Raw genomic sequence first — 17,399 nt, forward strand, 5'->3', positions numbered from 1 at the left:
TCCGTACTATGTCTTGTCGTTGATCTCTTTTTCTCTTATTCCTAATATGTTTAGTCAGTTCACTCTAAATCAACCTTCTGACCCCGTTTCAAACTTCATCCTATTTAATAAGTTTCGAAAGTCTTCCTCACTTTACTTACACACTTAGTCTAGGGGTAGTGCCTCCGGTTCCGACCTCAAACCACGTGCCGCTTACATTTTGAACAGAAATCATCAGCAATAGCGACCGAAGACTTTCAGCATATAAAAAGTCACACTTGTTCTGCCAAGGGCCTTGTCAAAGCGGGTGGAGGAGCAGACAGAAGTTCAGAGACAGTGCAGCTAATGGCGGAAGAATCAGGAACGATCAATGGCATGAGGATCCTGAAGGTAATGGTAACCACTGCGTTAAAGGCACATAATGAGTATCCACAGAACATTTAGCCCTTAACTGAAAACTTGATTTTTCCATTGGCAAAAGATTCTGGACAAGTCTCCCAATCGCATCTCCGGCAGGGGACTGCCAAGGCATAGGTGACCACGAGAGAAAGACTGAATGAACAATGAAAGTGTAGCGGTCTACGAGTCGGGGAGTGGAATATCAGAATTAGGGACACTACAAAATATGAAAAGGGAAATGCTAAAGCTCAATCTAGATATAGTGGGGTATCAATGAAGTAAAATGCAGAGAACACAGTTCTTTTTGCTCAGGTGAGTATAACGTAAGGTCAACCGCAGCAGAAAACAGTAGTACGGGAGCAGGATTCGTTATGAAAAGGAAGGTATGGCACAGAGTGAGTTACTGTGATCAGTTCAGTGATAGGCTCCCTCTCACCAGAATCTAAAGCAAACAAACACCGACAACAACAGTTCAGGTACGCATGCCGGCGCCGCAAGCGAAAGGTGAAGATGTAGAGAAAGTATACGGCGGTAGTGAACGGGTAATCCAGGACGTATAGAGAGATGCAAAGGTAATAGTCATAGGGACTGGAATGCGGTTTTAGGGGAGGGAATAAGAGAATGTGGGCATGGTACTAGGAATGAGAAAGGAGAAAGACTAATTGAGTTCTGCAATAATCTTCAGCTAGTTATAGAGAATACTCTGTTTAAGAATCATAAGGGGGGAAGGTATACTTGGAAAAGGCCGAAAGATACGGAATGATTTCAATTACATTACATAATAGTCAGACAGAGATTCCGAAATCAGATGCTGGATTGTAGGGCATACCCAGGAGCAGACATAGCCTTAACTCACTATTTAGTAGTGGTGAACAGTAGCCCGAAGTTTAAGAGACTAGTCAGGAAGAATCCATGTGCAAGTAAGTAGGATATGGATGTACTAAGGAATGAAGAGAAACGCTTGAAGTACTGCGAAGAAAACAGCTCCATAGTCAGTTCAGCTGAAGAGGAACCGACATCTCAAGAAAGGTAGTCACCAAAGTCGGAAAGAAGAACGTGCGTACAAAGAAGGTAGCTACAAGGAAACAATGGGTCACAGACGAAACACTTCAGTTGACTGATGAAAGAAGAAAGTACAAACATGTTCAGGGAAATTGTGAAATACAGAAATGCAAGTCACTTAGGAAGCTAAAGCGAAATGGCTGCATGAAAAATATGAAGAAGTAGTAAAAGAAATGATTGTCGGTAGGACAGACTCAGCTTACAGGGAAGTCAAAAAATGTTATATGCTGAGGAGAGAACGGATAAGTGGAATGAATACACTGAGTTGCTCTATGAGGGGAAAGATTAGTCTGATGTGATAGAGGAAGAAACAGCAGTAGATTTAGAAGAGATGGGGGATCCAACATTGGAATCAGAATTTAAAAGATCTTTGGAAGGCTTAAGATCGAATAAAGCTGAAGGGTTATATAACGCCGCATCAGAATTTAGAAAATTATCGGGAGAAGTGGCCACAAAGCGAATATTCACGTTGGTGTGTAGAATGTATGAGACTGGTTATATAACACATGATTTTCGGAAAACAATCATCAACAACATTCCGAAGATTGCAACTGCCGGGAACTGCGAGAATTATCGCACAATCAGCTTAACAGTTCATACATCCAAATTACTGAAAAGAGTTATATTAAGAAGAAGCACTCCGTCTTCAGGCCACAAGTGGCCCATCGGGACCATCCGACCGCCGTGTCATCCTCAGGTGAGGATGCGGATAGGAGGGGCGTGTGGTCAGCACACCGCTCTCCCGGTCGTTACGATGGTTTTCTTTGACCGGAGCCGCTACTATTCGGTCGAGTAGCTCCTCAATTGGCATCACGAAGCTGAGTGCACCCTGAAAAAATGGCAACAGCGCATGGCTGCCCGGATGGTCACCCATCCAAGTGCCGGACACACCCGACAGCGCTTAACTTCGGTGGTCTCGCGGGAACCGGTGTATCCACTGCGGCAAGGCCGTTGGCATATTTAGAAGAATGGAAAAGAAAATTGAGTTTGGCAACAGAGAGACATTGCGGGTGATAATGGAAGCAAGGCTACAGAAAAATGAAGACATGTTCATAGGATTTGTCGAGCTGAAAAAAGTGTTCGACAAAGTAAAATCGTGCGAGATGTTCGAAATTCCGAGAAAAATAGGAGTAAGCTGAAGGGAAAGATTGGTAATATACAACATGTACAAGAAGTAGAAGAACAAGAACGACGTGCTCGCATTAAACAGTGTAGAAGACAAGGTCGTTGTCCTTCGTCCATACTGTTCAATCTATAATCGAAGAAGCAATGACCGAAATAAGAGAAAGGAGCAAGAGTGGAATGAAAATTCATGGTGAAAGGATATCAACCATAGGAATCACTGATGACATTGCTATTCTCCATAAAAGCGAAGATGAATTACAGAAACTACTGAATGGAGTGAACAGTCTACAGAATATGGATTGAGACTAAATCGAAGAAAGATGAGACTAGAGAGAAGTAGCAGAAATAAGAACAGCGACATGCTTAACAGCAGGACCTGTGAGGATAAGGAATCCTGATAGCTAGACCGCAAAATACCCGACGACGGATGAAGCAAGAAGGACATCAAAAGCATACTATCACTAACAAAAAAGTTATTCCTAGCCAGAAGTCTAGTAGTAAAACACAGCATTTTACGGTAGTGAAGCATGGACTGTGGAAAAACAGGGGAGAAGAGAATCAAAGCATTTGATATGTGATGTTACAGATTAATGTTTGAAAATTAGATTATATGGTAAGGAACGACGAGATTCTCTGGAGAATCGGTGAGGGGAGAAATTCAATGGGACCTCGCAAAGCGAGACTAGCTCGTTCCAGAATCTTACTTGTAGTGCGATATATCCGTTAAGCGAAACAATTTACCCAATATAAATTAATTTAATCAACGATAACGCGTTCTACGCAGAAGAAGCAATAAAAGTTTTATCTTATTCATACCACTTATTCAAAGAAAATTACAATAAAGTATTATGTGCTTTGTTATTTACGACACATAACTAATTCTACTTTACTGGGAAGCTTTCTATAATCGTTTCTCTCTGCCGACGGTTGATCACTTGGCGGAAATGCGACACAGCCGTATCGTCAGATAAATTTGTAGCGTGCATAGCCACTGCTTTATTAGGGTGACGATTTTCATTGTACAATGCAACCGATTCCCATGCTTTCAGTATTTCTCTTACTGCGTCAAAAGATTGGGTGCTTTGCTGTTACTGGCTACACCTCCCCCTATTCCTCTGAAGAACACTTCTCCACAACTTATTGCTGTGAAACTCTTCGGTGGTGATTTCTTCGCAGTGATCATTCGCAAGTTCATCGACATCATTCTTATCCACTTCTAGTCCCATGCTCTTAGCCAAAGACACAGTCACGTTGACTATAAGCTCCAGAGGTACCGACTCAAATGTCTGAGAGTCACATTCGACAATGCACTCTGGGCAAAGCTTCTTGCAAGCAGAGATGAGAGTTTTCTTGGTAACCCCTTCCATGCATTTTCGGTTATCTTGAGGTACGAAACGACGTTGAAGTTGTAACCTCCCACAGTTTCGCACCGAACTATATTATTCGCTGTAGATGAAGTTATATTTTATTTATTTTAGCATAATATATATCTTTCCTCCTTGCCGCCGGCCGGAGTGGCCGTGCGGTTCTGGGCGCTACAGTCTGGAACCGAGCGACCGCTACGGTCGCAGGTTCGAATCCTGCCTCGGGCATGGATGTGTGTGGTGTCCTTAGGTTAGTTAGGTTTAATTAGTTCTAAGTTCTAGGCGACTGATGACCTCAGAAGTTAAGTCGCATAGTGCTCAGAGCTATTTAAACCATTTGAACCTCCTTGCCATGAGACTCATTGCTGTCCACTTCCGTTATTGTGAAAACTACTAAATGATAACATCTCCTTTCTTAAATGCTGGAATTTAATCACTCAATTTATAAACATTTATGATCATCAAACACTGTGTGCCATTCTGCCACTCATATCCGGCCTCGCTACCGAGCAACCTCTCTCTCTAGCCTCTCACACCGGACTTCCACCCACGGACTCCAACACTCGACTACTGCTTACCCACTCGCACATTATTGACTGCACTGCAGTCTTTGCTTAAACCATGCATGATCCCTGCATAGTGCATAATCGATTCTGTGTAAGGGTACTGTACCTTACGAAGTGATACCTCCAAAATTTTCTGAGAGACTGGTAGCTTCAGTCAACTCAAAGCGATATTCTAAAAGTGCTTTAGTGCAGAGGTTCTTAAAGTTAGAAATAATTTGCTACTCCGTAGGCCGGGGTAATAGAATGTTGTTGGGGGGGGGGGGGGGGCGAAATTCGGTCTTTATGAATTGGAATTCTTGAAGAAGGAGGTCTTGTACGCCTGGAGAATGTGCAGGCGCTTTGTCCATAACAAACAGGACATGGGGGGCAGATCATTCCAAGCAAGTTTTTTTTTCACTGAGGGACCAAACACTTCATTGATCCAAATACAAAAACCTTCATGTGTTACCCAAGCTTTGTTGCTGGACCTCCGCATCACATTTAACCTGCTCTTGAAAGCTCGTGGAGTTCCTGAATGGTAAGCAAGCAGTGGTTTAATTTTCAAATCTCCGCCTGCATTGGCACAAAATAACAGTGTGTGACGTTCTTTCACTGGCTTGTGACAAGGCAGCACATTATCTTCAGCTGTTATAAAGGTACTCATCGGCATATTTTTCCAGAATAGACCTATATCGTCACAATTAGAAGCCTGTATGGCATATAAGCCTCAGAATCTACGAGCATGTTTGAGTTGTTGTTGAAGTTTTCTGCTGCCTTTGTGTTGTAGCTGGCTGCTTCGCCGTACCACACAACTATGTGGATGCCGGTTCCTCTCAAACTTCTCGAACCACCAACGGTTTCGCTTGAATACTTCTTCAGCCGCTGATGGTCCGGTCATCTTCTTAACGAGGTCAGCGAAAATCGTTCTCGCCTTCCTACAAATGATGTTCTCGTTAATAGTGTCACTTTCTACGTGATTACTCTGCTATTCACAATAAAGTGCCTTGCAGAGGGTTCAATGAACCACCTTCAAGCTTTCACTCTACCGTTCCACTCGCGAACGGCACGCGGGGAAACGAGCACTTAAATTTTTCTGTGCAAGCCCTGATTTCTCTTATTTTATCGTGATGATCATTTCTCCCTATGTAGGTGGGTGCCAACAGAATGTTTTCGCAATCAGAGGAGAAAACTGGTGACTGAAATTTCATGAGAAGATCCCGTCGCAACGAAAAACGCCTTGCTTTGCAATTGCTTTTCATTTATCCATATAAGGAGAATACGGAATCATTGGTTACACACTCTTATCACTTCCTTTGAAGCATCTATCCCCTTAATCCTGTCCTTGTTCTTGAGGATAGTGAAAATAGTTGTGTAGACCGAGTGCATGTGTGTGCTAAATTAGCAACGCTCACACCAAGTTCGCTTCTGTCAATGATTTTACGTTTCATTTCTCAGGTCATTTTCGTTCTCTTATGGTCGTCTTCATATGGCTTTATCTTCGGGGACATTTGTACGACAGTTATTAAAATTTTCTCCCAAAAAACAGTATGTGAACACAAGTTTACAAAAATGTGTGATCACCAGCTGCACTAAGGTGGTGGCAGAAAGAGAGCTAAACCCGGGCTGCCCTACCTACTAAAGACATTGTTAATATGCCACTGCCAACAAAGAAAGGAATTCATTTGTTGAACGTCTCCCCTGCTGTGCGCGAACGGCAGGTGACGTCACACTAAGTCGTCGTCACTCGTTACGCGAACGCTCGTTGAGCGATTCATTTTTTTACAGTTATTTTGGTCGTCATGCCAGTTGCGAGCTATGGAAGGTGCTCGGCGCTCGTTAAGCGAGGTTCCGCTGTATATGGGAAACACTGTCAAGAAGAAGGGACAGGATGACAGGACGTACGGTAAAAACTGTAGAGGAAGACAGAGATTGGAATACATTCAGCAAATAACTGAGAACGCAGGTTGCAAGTGCTACTCTGAGATGAAGATTGGCACAAGAGAGGAACATGGCAGGCCTCATCAAACCTGTCAGAAGACAGATTACTCAAAAATAATAATAACAAAATTAATCCTCTGATCCTGTATGTCAGTCCCAATTCTGAGCCGCCGGCCGCGGTGGCCATGCGGTTCTAGGCGCTGTAGTCCGGAACCGCGCGACTGCTACGGTCGCAGGTTCGAATCCTGCCTCGAGCATGGATGTGTGTGATGTCCTTAGGTTAGTTAGATTTAAGTAGTTCTAAGTTCTAGGGGACTGATGACCTAAGATGTTAAGTCCCATAGTGCTCAGAGCCATTTGAACCATTTTTTGAGGATCCAGAAACTGAAAATATCTTTTATCACACTCTTAACAATATCTGCACGCTTTCAGTAACATGTACTACCAATCCTGGGATGTTTTATTCTTACCGTAAAAATTAAATAAAAATGCAAATCTCGTAAATTATTGTTGGCTTTTTCTCCCAACATGTTATTGAGAGAGGTACTTAAGTTTAAGTGATGTCCTGAACCTGAAAACATTGAATATTACATTCAGTGCGTCAGTGACATATACTCCTAAGACTTAAATTTTTGAATTAACTTTAAAGGAAGATTTTTTAAAAAATGATTATGGAATCTAGCAGAAAAATTAACTTTAACGGAAGATTCTTTTAAAAAAAAGATTATGGAATCTATTTGGAAGAACTAATCAAAATCAATAAATATTTATTTCGCTATTTTAAAATACATACAGAGGAAACAATCAAATACAAAATAAGTTAGACCTATTTAACTTTTTCTTTGGAATTTTACACAGAACAATGGAAAACGATGTCTACAGAGATACTCTACTGAAGTTCTATATGGTTATGGCTGCCACAGCACAGCTTTATGGATGCGAAAACCAGACTCTTAAGAAAAAGGATGAAGAGAGAAGCATGTGAAATGAATTTACTTTACGAGGCTGGATATACTTTGATGGATAAAAATAGATAGGATGACATCCGAGCTGAACTGAACATGCGAAACATAACTGACGTAACAAAACAATGTTAGTTAAGATGGAAAGAACATATACACCATATACGAGATGCAAGAATCACAAAAGCCATAAAATAATTTAAACCAAAGGCAAAAGATTTTAAGGAGACGAATAAAGAGAGTGCCTAACCAGTATTGAAGGAGGTGGAACGAATCGAAAGTCCTAATGCTTGATTTTAAAATGTAATGGAACTGACTAAATTACATTTTCAAACAGTGGGCTTAAAGTGACCACCTCCTCTCCCAGTTGGTATTGTGAGGGTTAGTGACTTTCTTTAAAATACCACTGTATCTTTTGTAGTGTCAAAGTAACGCTAGATCTTGACTCACTTTGACCTTCATATAAATTTCCGTATTACATTAGATTTCAGTTTCCTTAGTCATCCACGACTTACTTGCCTTTTCTTTTAATAGATTTTATGGATAGCTTTTTAAGAAAATGACTTTGAAATAATGACACAAATTTTCTGAGTTTGCAATCCTTAAGGGGGGGGAGAGGGGGAGGGAGGCACTGAGCCTTTGGCTGCCTCTACCGGCTGACGTCCGCCCCGGATGGCAGCAGCCGCGGCGGTGCACCTGCGAGGCGCCGCGGTGGCTCGCCGGTCCGCGTGTTGCCATCGGCGGCGGGAGGCGGGGCGATGCGCGCCGTACGTGCGCGCAGAGGAGGCGGGCGGCGGGCGCGCTGGCTGCGACCGCTGCTGGCCGGGGACGGCGGGCCGCCCGGGCCTGCGGCGGCGGCGGCGGCGCCAGTAGCTGCCAGGCTGCCGCGCCGAGCGGCCACCGACGCGCCAGCCACGCTCTCTGCCCGCCGACGCCGCACTCGGCACTGGCCGCCGCCGCGGCGACACCGACGGTCCCTCTGCGCTGCGCTGCGCGGCCGGCGCGCTCACAGCGACGCGTAAACAAAGCGACTCCTGCGGACGACGCCTGGTCTGCGGCCGTGCTAGGAGTACGCACGCGTTGCCCCAAGTGTCAAAAGTCTCCCTGAACAGACAAAGTGACCGAATACGATACCAGTTCGTCCTTCATCTGTGGACGATGGCGTCATTTTTCCCGACGAACACCTGCCACATTTCTCACCTTCCGTGTGCTGCGAACGAGTTCTCGTCATTCTTTAGCAGTTTGTCAAATGGGCTCTGAGGAGTTCACGCAAGCGAAGTAGTGGCATACAGGAAAAAGTAATCTGTTGTTAACCATTTGGAGATAAGTAAAGATCCAGAATATTTCCTGTGCTCCACCGGGAGAGTGGCGTGATTGTCAACACTTGACGACAACCTACAGGGGCCCCTACCCATCAGTTGTCAGCGCCTTCAGCTGGTGTCGCTGTTGCAGCTTTGAGAGCCTACAAGCAGAGGTAGGTTCCCTATAGAATGTTTGGCTCGTTTAGTATCTTACCACTGGTGCTCACGAAATATCCGTGGAAAAAGAAAACTGTAGTTTGACTCCATTTGAAAGTCTTTCTGCAGAAACATGGTTGGTGGCACAGTGGCTGAAACCTCCAGATCATGGTATATCCTGAGCCCTATTTATCATGATTAATAGAGGAAATGTTTGCTAGTGTTACATTCAGATCCGTGGGCACCTGGAAATTGGCAATAGGCAAAATTAGCCCGGTGTGAAAGACGCAAATAAGACAGACATTAAGTACGATACTATAGTTAATGGGCAGGAGTGCTCTTTACAAAACAGGTTGCTCTTTAGCTTAATGTAGTGACGAAATACTGAAAAAATTTTTCGTGACGTGCTTTCGCCATCCAGCACGAGAAGAATCTGAATGTGCACACAAATTTGTGCCCAACATTGTTCATCGAATCTTTGAAAACTTCAAAGTTTTGTTCTTCAGTGTCACATTAACAATTTATTAGTTCCGTTTCTAGACGTAATAACCTTGCTGATTGCACTCAACAGAAAATGTAGGTCTGTCAAACACGGAATGATTGGCGAGTTGCGAAGTGTACGTTTCCACTGACACAGGGTGCTTGTTGATGGCAACACGGTTCGTGGGTTCTTGACGCTTCGTTCCTGATCATGAACAACGGATTAAATACATCGAAACAGACAACGAAGACTTAAAAGTTTGGTGGTATTAATATGCCGATACCTTCACTTTTGGTACTCATCGATTCATGGCTGAGTATGTGTGCAGATACAACTTAACTGCTGCAGGAAACCTATAACTGCTGTTTCGAAGACTGATTGAAATCTGTTATTTCAGTAACGAATATAGTACATTTAAGCCTCTAAAGTCACGAATAACAGGTAACAAGTGACTGATCAAGGTTTGGTGAAGTACCTTAATGTCCTTAAAATTTGATAATATGATGCTTCATCAGTTATTTAGCAGAAGAGAAAACTGTCAGCAGATTCTATTTGGCAGTTACTGTGGTGATTGCTTGAAGTAATCGTAGATAATTTTTCTGTACTCGTGTAACAAACAGTATTCGTGCAGTAACAACAGGTTCACCCGATTTTCCCACATTTCATACAATGCTACAATTCGTTGCGCATTTTGTACTGAAGCAGACGTTTTACGAGAAGGAAACAGCGTAGCAAATATCTGACACAGTGCTTGTAGCTTTCATCAACACTAACCTTTCACCAATCACAGAAACGTTCCACCTCACCTTACTTCGGCAACGTTGTCGTAAAAATCACTTCAATAACTCGAGTTCTACAGAAAGTTTTGGCGCTTGATATTCCTGGTAGACGAAAATTGTTCAAGAGCACACTACACAAACGTCTGAAATCAACTGATTTATATCCTGAGCAACACATATTCTAGATTAGAGGTTGACATCACTCTGCTGACTGTGTAACGTTCGACACCGAAAATCCACTTCTCCCATTTACAGTCAGCTGATGCCACACAGTGCAGAAAAAGTACAATACAGAACTACTGTAAAGTAGTCGGTTTCTATTTGTGTCTTTGTCGGTTTCATTTTGAAGAGATTCTTCGATACCTGCATGGTTATTTCCTAGATTCCTTCAACACACACGAGGCGTACAGCTTACAAATCTGCCAGGTTACCTAGTGAGATCCCACTAACGACTGCGTCGTTGAAGTAACGTAATCACGTGTGACTCATGCAGATAAGAGAGTACTAAGTGACTTGCCAGTGAACTCCGCAATCAAAGATACGTTTCATAAGTCGATCGGCTTTGTCTCTAATTTTGTAGGACCAAGATATGACTCAACGATGAGTTCACTATTTGTGTAATATACTTCATACTTTAATTTATTATGTTGGACGCTTTCACTAAACGAAAGCTCATTTTTGCCACTTTCGCGGATAATTTTTAACGGAAATAATAAACTTCCAGAAAATTGCAAATCTCTGTACCATGTTTTGATTTACATTGTTGCTACTTACTTTATCACTACCCGCCACATTTTATACTGATCTTTCTAACATTTCGGAATCGTTCCAGTAGCCATCTTACAAGCTATTTACTCCTTCACTACATTTCTCACTCAAGACTATTACTGTTAGTGGAAATGTTTCCTCAAATTTTCCCCACATTCACTGTGAGTTCAACGCAGACCTGCTCTGAGTGCAAAACAGACCATTCCTGGGGAAAAACCCCTACGATCACAGTGAAATAATGAGAGTGGTAGAGGATGAAATAATATAATCATCGGGATAAGTCGCCTAGTACACTTCCGGTGACTAACATCGTATATCCTGTTCTCTTACAAAGACACCCACAACGCAAATATGGAGACAGAAATTTTCTAACTTCGTCACAAATTTGTCATAATGCGTGTTACGCATTTGAAGTTTTTATCAGAACAATGAAACCAATTTATTTCGTACAAATCGTTTTATGTTACTCAAACTATTCACATGTATTGTGATCGAAGCAGTTATGGATACAAATAAGGTGCTGGAATTAGCTGGCACAAATTTTTTATTAGACATAAGGAATCAGAATGATCATTCAAACAGGGTAATGCTCCATTAAGACTTGTTTTCTCTGTCACATACTTATCAGTTTTCTAGAGTGCTGTGTGACATCTGGCACATTTACGAAGATTTCATCGATGTGCTGTGTGTGCTAAATTGTTTCGCAAAATTCAAGATTAACTATTCTTCGGCCTTCTAAAGAAAATGTAGCGAAACGTCCAGTGTGACGTAAGTAACAAGTGAACACTCCTGGGAAGTGCTTGCTCGAAGGAACAGCTTTTGTTGTCATTCGACGAAAACCCTCCCGTGAATTTTCCAGTCTTTTTTACAACATTGCTGCTTCTAGTTAACTGCCACTTTTTGACAAAAACACATGACAAATGTTAAAACAATGTTAATGTCGCATCTGAGTGCCGCCTTCCAATATTTTTTTGTTTTTTTTGCTATTTAAACGTCGGTCTTCATATTTTCGTTCTTTACTGATGTGTACGAAATCACGATGTGACCCTTTCTGACTTACGCCACTTGGGTGGCTTGTGAGTCAAGCTTCATGCGTGTAACTGTCTCACCTAGCTGATTGTAACGCCTTGGTTTGCTCTTTAAATAAGAAGACATGATCTAGAACCTGCAGTATGAACGTATTCATTTGCCTCTGCTTTCTGTAAAACTATCTTCGGTCGAGATGTTGTGTTAATAAGTACTCCAATTGATGACAATATTGTCAGAAGTAGCTATATATGAATACTTAAGATTCTTAGCACTCATGTCTTCCTTTTGAAGTACTTGGAAGCTGTGGAATACCGTCCACACAGAACATACCTGTGTGCGCAATGTGGCGTCCTCTTTTAGCTGATGATGACGAGAAGAGAAATAAATTAGATAACGGAACACGCCTGCATTGCTTAACTCATTGCTTCTGATGTGAGTCTGGTTGACTGTGCAGTGCAACGTCCCCATCCTCCGGACAGAGCACGAATTGTATTTAGTTATGTGTTTATTAACTGCTATATAGACAATTTTAATTGTTTGGATGTAGCCCGGTCACACTCAGTTTCAATTATATTTATACTTACAGTATAACTCTGAAATACTTTAATTTGGTCAAAAGGTAATTTAATTACCCTTAGATAAACACCTAATACGAATCCAAGATTTCCTTGACATAAACGGTATCGTATAAAGATGTGCATAGTCGCACATTGTTGTCCACATGAATTCGTACACTCATTTTCACAATTATGCACTTTCACCTTTTCAGTTTTGCAACGTACACACTGCACTCACTAATCTTCAGTACCTTACACTCTAGCGGCCTCACTTTGTAGCACATTCTGTGTCCAAGGCACATGGAACAAACAAAAAAGAGCAAGTAGTAGTATGATCATTCTTATGTGGCGAAAACATATGTTTTATGTTAAAGCTTCCTGGTTTGTTTATAGACATAAGTGTTTATTGTTCGAAAGAGATCCTCTTCTATGAGGCACTGCGGAGGAATTTGGAGTTAAATCCAGGCCATTACTGCAAAGTCTGCTCCTTAGGGCACTTTATGCTACTACCTCTTCTCCTCTTGTCAGCTACAGATTGGCGGTGAAGTTCTTTCGCCTCTAAGATTCCAATGGGCTGCCTCTGAGCCAAGATCCACAGCACAGGCGTGTATTTACGCTCCCAGTAACGGAACACGCCAGAACAGAAAATTTTCTTGTACCCAGAATTTATTCTAAATTTGCTCATCAGCAGTTCTACGTCCATTAAATAATAACCCATCGAAGAGTTCGAAAAAGAGTTTTTTTTTTCCCCAGCGGCTTTGCATCCGTGGTTATCCTCAATCATATAGCTGAAAGCCGGGAGATTACGTTGCTTCGAAAAACCTACACCAAATAGACACCCTCAATTTTCTTCCATCCGTCCTTTTGAACCATCTATAATGTCGCCTTTCTCATTATCATCACCGTCGACAACGAGGTGTCCTCCTTCCTCTCCCTGAAGAACAGTCAGTTTCTAAAAGCGATTTCCGTCTGACTGAGCTTTCGCTAAAATCGATATTTTGAAAAATTACGGGAATTCAACTCGTTAATTTGGCATTCTATTTCATAAGAAGCACTCTGCATTGTTAACCTCATATTCCCCACTATGTGATCAGTAAATTTTTTTTCCATTACTAGTATTCAACGTTGCTATGCCCAAGCCGATCGCAGTTGCGCCAGTATGGTTGTGAGAGCTAGATACGAATTCTATTTTTTGTTCATAACAACTATCAGCAATTTTCTGAATTCTGTCTAATAGACGGAAAAGTACTTAACGAAAAAAAATGTAATCGAACACTCGTAATTTCGTCCAGTAGTAATAGCACAAAATTGTTCTGTAATGACTATGAGCCACATGATAGTCGATGTCATTTTGAGTTACGCAGCGTCGGAAAGGCGAGATCCGTAATCACACTTCAGTGACGTATAAGGTGATTAGAGAATTTAATACTCTGTAATTTCGTTGTAAAGGTCAAAATATTACCTTGCAGGGAACATCAACCAAACTTCTAGTTCACGCGACATATACGTCCATACGTTACGTCCTAGATCGCACACACAAGTATAGCAAGAGTAACATGAGCAACGTTACATATCCAGATGTTTACCACATAATTTATTTACCAAGAGTAAAATTTTAAAATCAGTCCTCCAAGTCTTTTACGCGTAGTGTTTGCGGCGGGCAGCCAGAGTCCAGATATTCGCGGCCGAGTTGTCAGTTTGCGACATTCGGCAGAGTGGCAGGGGTCGGCGCCTCTTGTGCAATATAAGCAACTGCCTGAATTAGATTCATTCATGGCGGGCCACTACAACGCGTTGTTTGCTTGACCGCATCTTAGCATGGCCAGCAGAGCTCACAGTTAGAGTAACCGCTATCTTATTACCGCTGGACTGAGGCCTATGACATTTGTTTAGTGTTGCTGAATTTTCGAAGATACAGTTACTAGAAACAAATTATAGGAATGGGTCAAAGAAAATGACTCACATCCATCGCAACAATGCAATACACCCTTTCGAGAAATGACTCTGAGGCTACTCTGCGACATGATCCCTTAACCTCAATCGAAACATAGTCCCTTACACAAAGAATCTAAGAAAACCTGCAGTTTTCTTTAGGGAATTATCGAAAATACATGAAGATTGCTAGGACGATTAAACGGAATCGTTTTGCGCTATAGGCGACTTACTTGTCGCAGGAGAATCCAGCAAACGAGTCGATATTTAAAAAGATTATATCGTTTATTTTTCGTCCCAGTCGCGCATTTTCTTACAGTATGACCAAAAAAGAATGTGCGGTAAACCACATCATTTTTTTGAATTATACTTGACTTACGCCAATATATCACGTGAGAAAAAGAATGCCTGAAGTTCAGCCATGTAGTGTACTGTAAAAATTTCATTAATACTTCTTTTTTTTACTGAACTAAAAATTCTTTGGTTTCATGGAAACTACACCAGGTCAAAATATAAGAAAATAATTGTCGTTATAAAATGCTGCCAGAAAATAACTGTAAATGAAACGTTCATGGGGTTGCCTTCTTTTCTTTTGCCGCAACTATTAGAATTTTTGTTTCTGTTATGTATGTACTGCAAGTTGTCAAACTCATACATCACACGAAATATCGCTATTATGAGACTGACACGTTATGCTTTTTATATTGTTATAGACGTAAAACACTTTTGCTGAGGAATGGTATGTTACAGTTTTTTAAAAATTCATTGTTTTATTTTACATGTTGAGATAACAAGTTTTTCCATTTAGATAGGTGATTAGGTAGTTGCTTTATTCTGTGTGCTGTGGATAAGTTACTCGATTTTTATCGAAATGATACGAGACGAGTAAGATTGCAATCAACCTGTAAATGATTTGTTTGGTTTTGTGCGTGTGTGAGACGAAAGTAACCAATTTCAAATTGCTGAGTACTGTGAAGGATTTAATTTGATAACAATGAATATATTATTTCATGGTGCTGCGCTTATTATTAGTGAAAGATACATTAATAAAAGGCAAACTTACTTTTTCTACATTGTTAATGATTAAAGGGGGATAACGTTTTCATTACGAGTATAACCGCTATCCAGAAGACACGTTTAATGTAAATTTTGCTTTACTACAGTTGGAATAGTTCATTTTCATTGTTAATAGGTCAGTTGAACTTGTGATGCCGGACACTGTAGCCGAGCGTTTCTAGGCGCTTCAGTACTGCACCGCGCGACTGCTACGGTCGCAGTTTCGAATCCTGCCACAGGTGTGGATGTTTGTGCTGTTCTTAGGTTGGTTAGGTTTAAGTAGATTAGGGAATTGATGGCCTCTGATGTTAAGTTCCATAGTGCTTAGAGCCATTTGAATTTGAACTTCTATTGCACAGATTCATTGGTTTCAGTTCTCCTCTGCTTTTCGAAATACAGTTTCTGGGATATGTACTGATTTATTCACTCGCCTCGCTCTTTGAACTGCAAAATAACGACAGAAACTTTTCAAGCTGAAAAAGGAAAATTTGCGAAGAAACAGTGGAAATTCACGTGATCTTCTAAAAGACGAAATACAAAGAAGAGTATGCAGCACAACTTCGACTCCAGGCCCCGCAGCCGTCAAAAAGAAAAGTTATCATCAGCAGACAAAAAACGATCAAAGCAGCGACAGTTGTCAAATAAGGTTGTCTTACGAAAAAATTTTAAGTCCACATTATGCCGAGAAACAAATTACGTCATGTACTTGTTAAGTTTTCATTTTACATGGTCAATAAATGATGAACGTCCTTGGAGTTTGCAGTTTGATCGGGACGACAGTATTTATTTATTAGCAGAGGTCAAATTACCTACGTCCGACCTGACCGAATCGCTGAGCACGTCAGTGTTCCGCTTTCGCAACTCTGGTAAGTGAACCAGCCTAGGATCGAATCCGCCTCGATAGCTGGTGTGCTGGTCAGCGTGGATGTGGTTTTCAGGCGGTTTCCCACATCCAACTAGGTACGTACCGACCTGGCACCCACGTCTCACCTCAGAGACACGCTACGGAAATTTGTGGAATAAGTTCTCACTCTTGAGCACGGGCTTTTCTCAGTACGCAGACAAATGGGGCACAAACACACAGTCTCGGGGGAGTGCTGGCGTCAGGAGTGGCAACAAGGCACCAACTGTTACTAATACTGTCGAAACACGTGTGCCAAATTCTCATCGCTTGGAGAAATGGGAAAAGGCAAATAATACTAATGAGAAGAAGAATGATTTTCGAGTCTGTTCGGAAAGTAGTTGGTTAGTTGGTTTAAAGGGGGAGGGAGGGGAGGGGGAGGGACGAAACAGTCATCGATCCTGGAACGTAAGGTCCGATCGGTCGCGAAAAAGAAAAAATATATGCTTTATTTGCAACAGTCAGCTACACCTTCCAGTTACTTCTCTGCATAGCCGCGCCGTCTATGCCGCCTTGTCACGGTCCGTGCGGCTCCCCACGTCGGAGGTTCGAGTCCTCCCTCGGGCATGGGTGTGTGTGTGTGTGTGTTGTCCAGAGCGTAAGTTAGTTTAAGTTACATTCAGGGGGGGGGGGGGGGGGGTAGGACGTCAAACGGGCCGTCTTGGAGCAGGAGAGACTCCACAGGACATTTTAATTTCCACTGTCTATACTTTTACGAATAAATTCATAAAACTTTGTCAGCATGACCAGGAAGGATTCAAGTTTCACAATCATAACAGTGGAAGTTCAAAAACATAACAAAATAATTTTCTTTTTACGTGTGAAAGTTCATCATTTTCTCACTTCTATTGCTGCATTTGTTCATAAGTAACAGATTCTTCGATGAATTTTCCACAGCATACAAACCGTACTTACAGGTGTATGAAACTATAGAAATTATTTAATTTAAGAAAAAATGAATGTGCTGTTATACTTTAAACTTCATGTTTAGAAAGACTCCAATTTTTATAGTTCATTATCTCAATTTTTACCACATTTTTTAACAGATTTGGAAAATTCTAGAGT

At 41.7% G+C, this 17,399-nt stretch overlaps 1 protein-coding gene across 1 annotated transcript in view; it reads right to left on the reverse strand.

Annotated features, from left to right (window-relative positions):
• Positions 1 to 7,976: 7,976 nt before the first annotated feature.
• LOC124788737 (serine/arginine repetitive matrix protein 1-like) overlaps positions 7,977 to 17,399 on the reverse strand; it is a 59,969-nt gene continuing 50,546 nt past the window's right edge. Inside the window, exon 2 of the mRNA XM_047256020.1 lies at positions 7,977 to 8,478. Within this exon, the coding sequence (XP_047111976.1) occupies positions 7,977 to 8,478 (502 nt within the window). The remainder of the gene's footprint in view (positions 8,479 to 17,399) is intronic.

Source organism: Schistocerca piceifrons, chromosome 3 (genome assembly GCF_021461385.2).
Source record: "Schistocerca piceifrons isolate TAMUIC-IGC-003096 chromosome 3, iqSchPice1.1, whole genome shotgun sequence".
NCBI lineage: Eukaryota > Metazoa > Arthropoda > Insecta > Orthoptera > Acrididae > Schistocerca > Schistocerca piceifrons.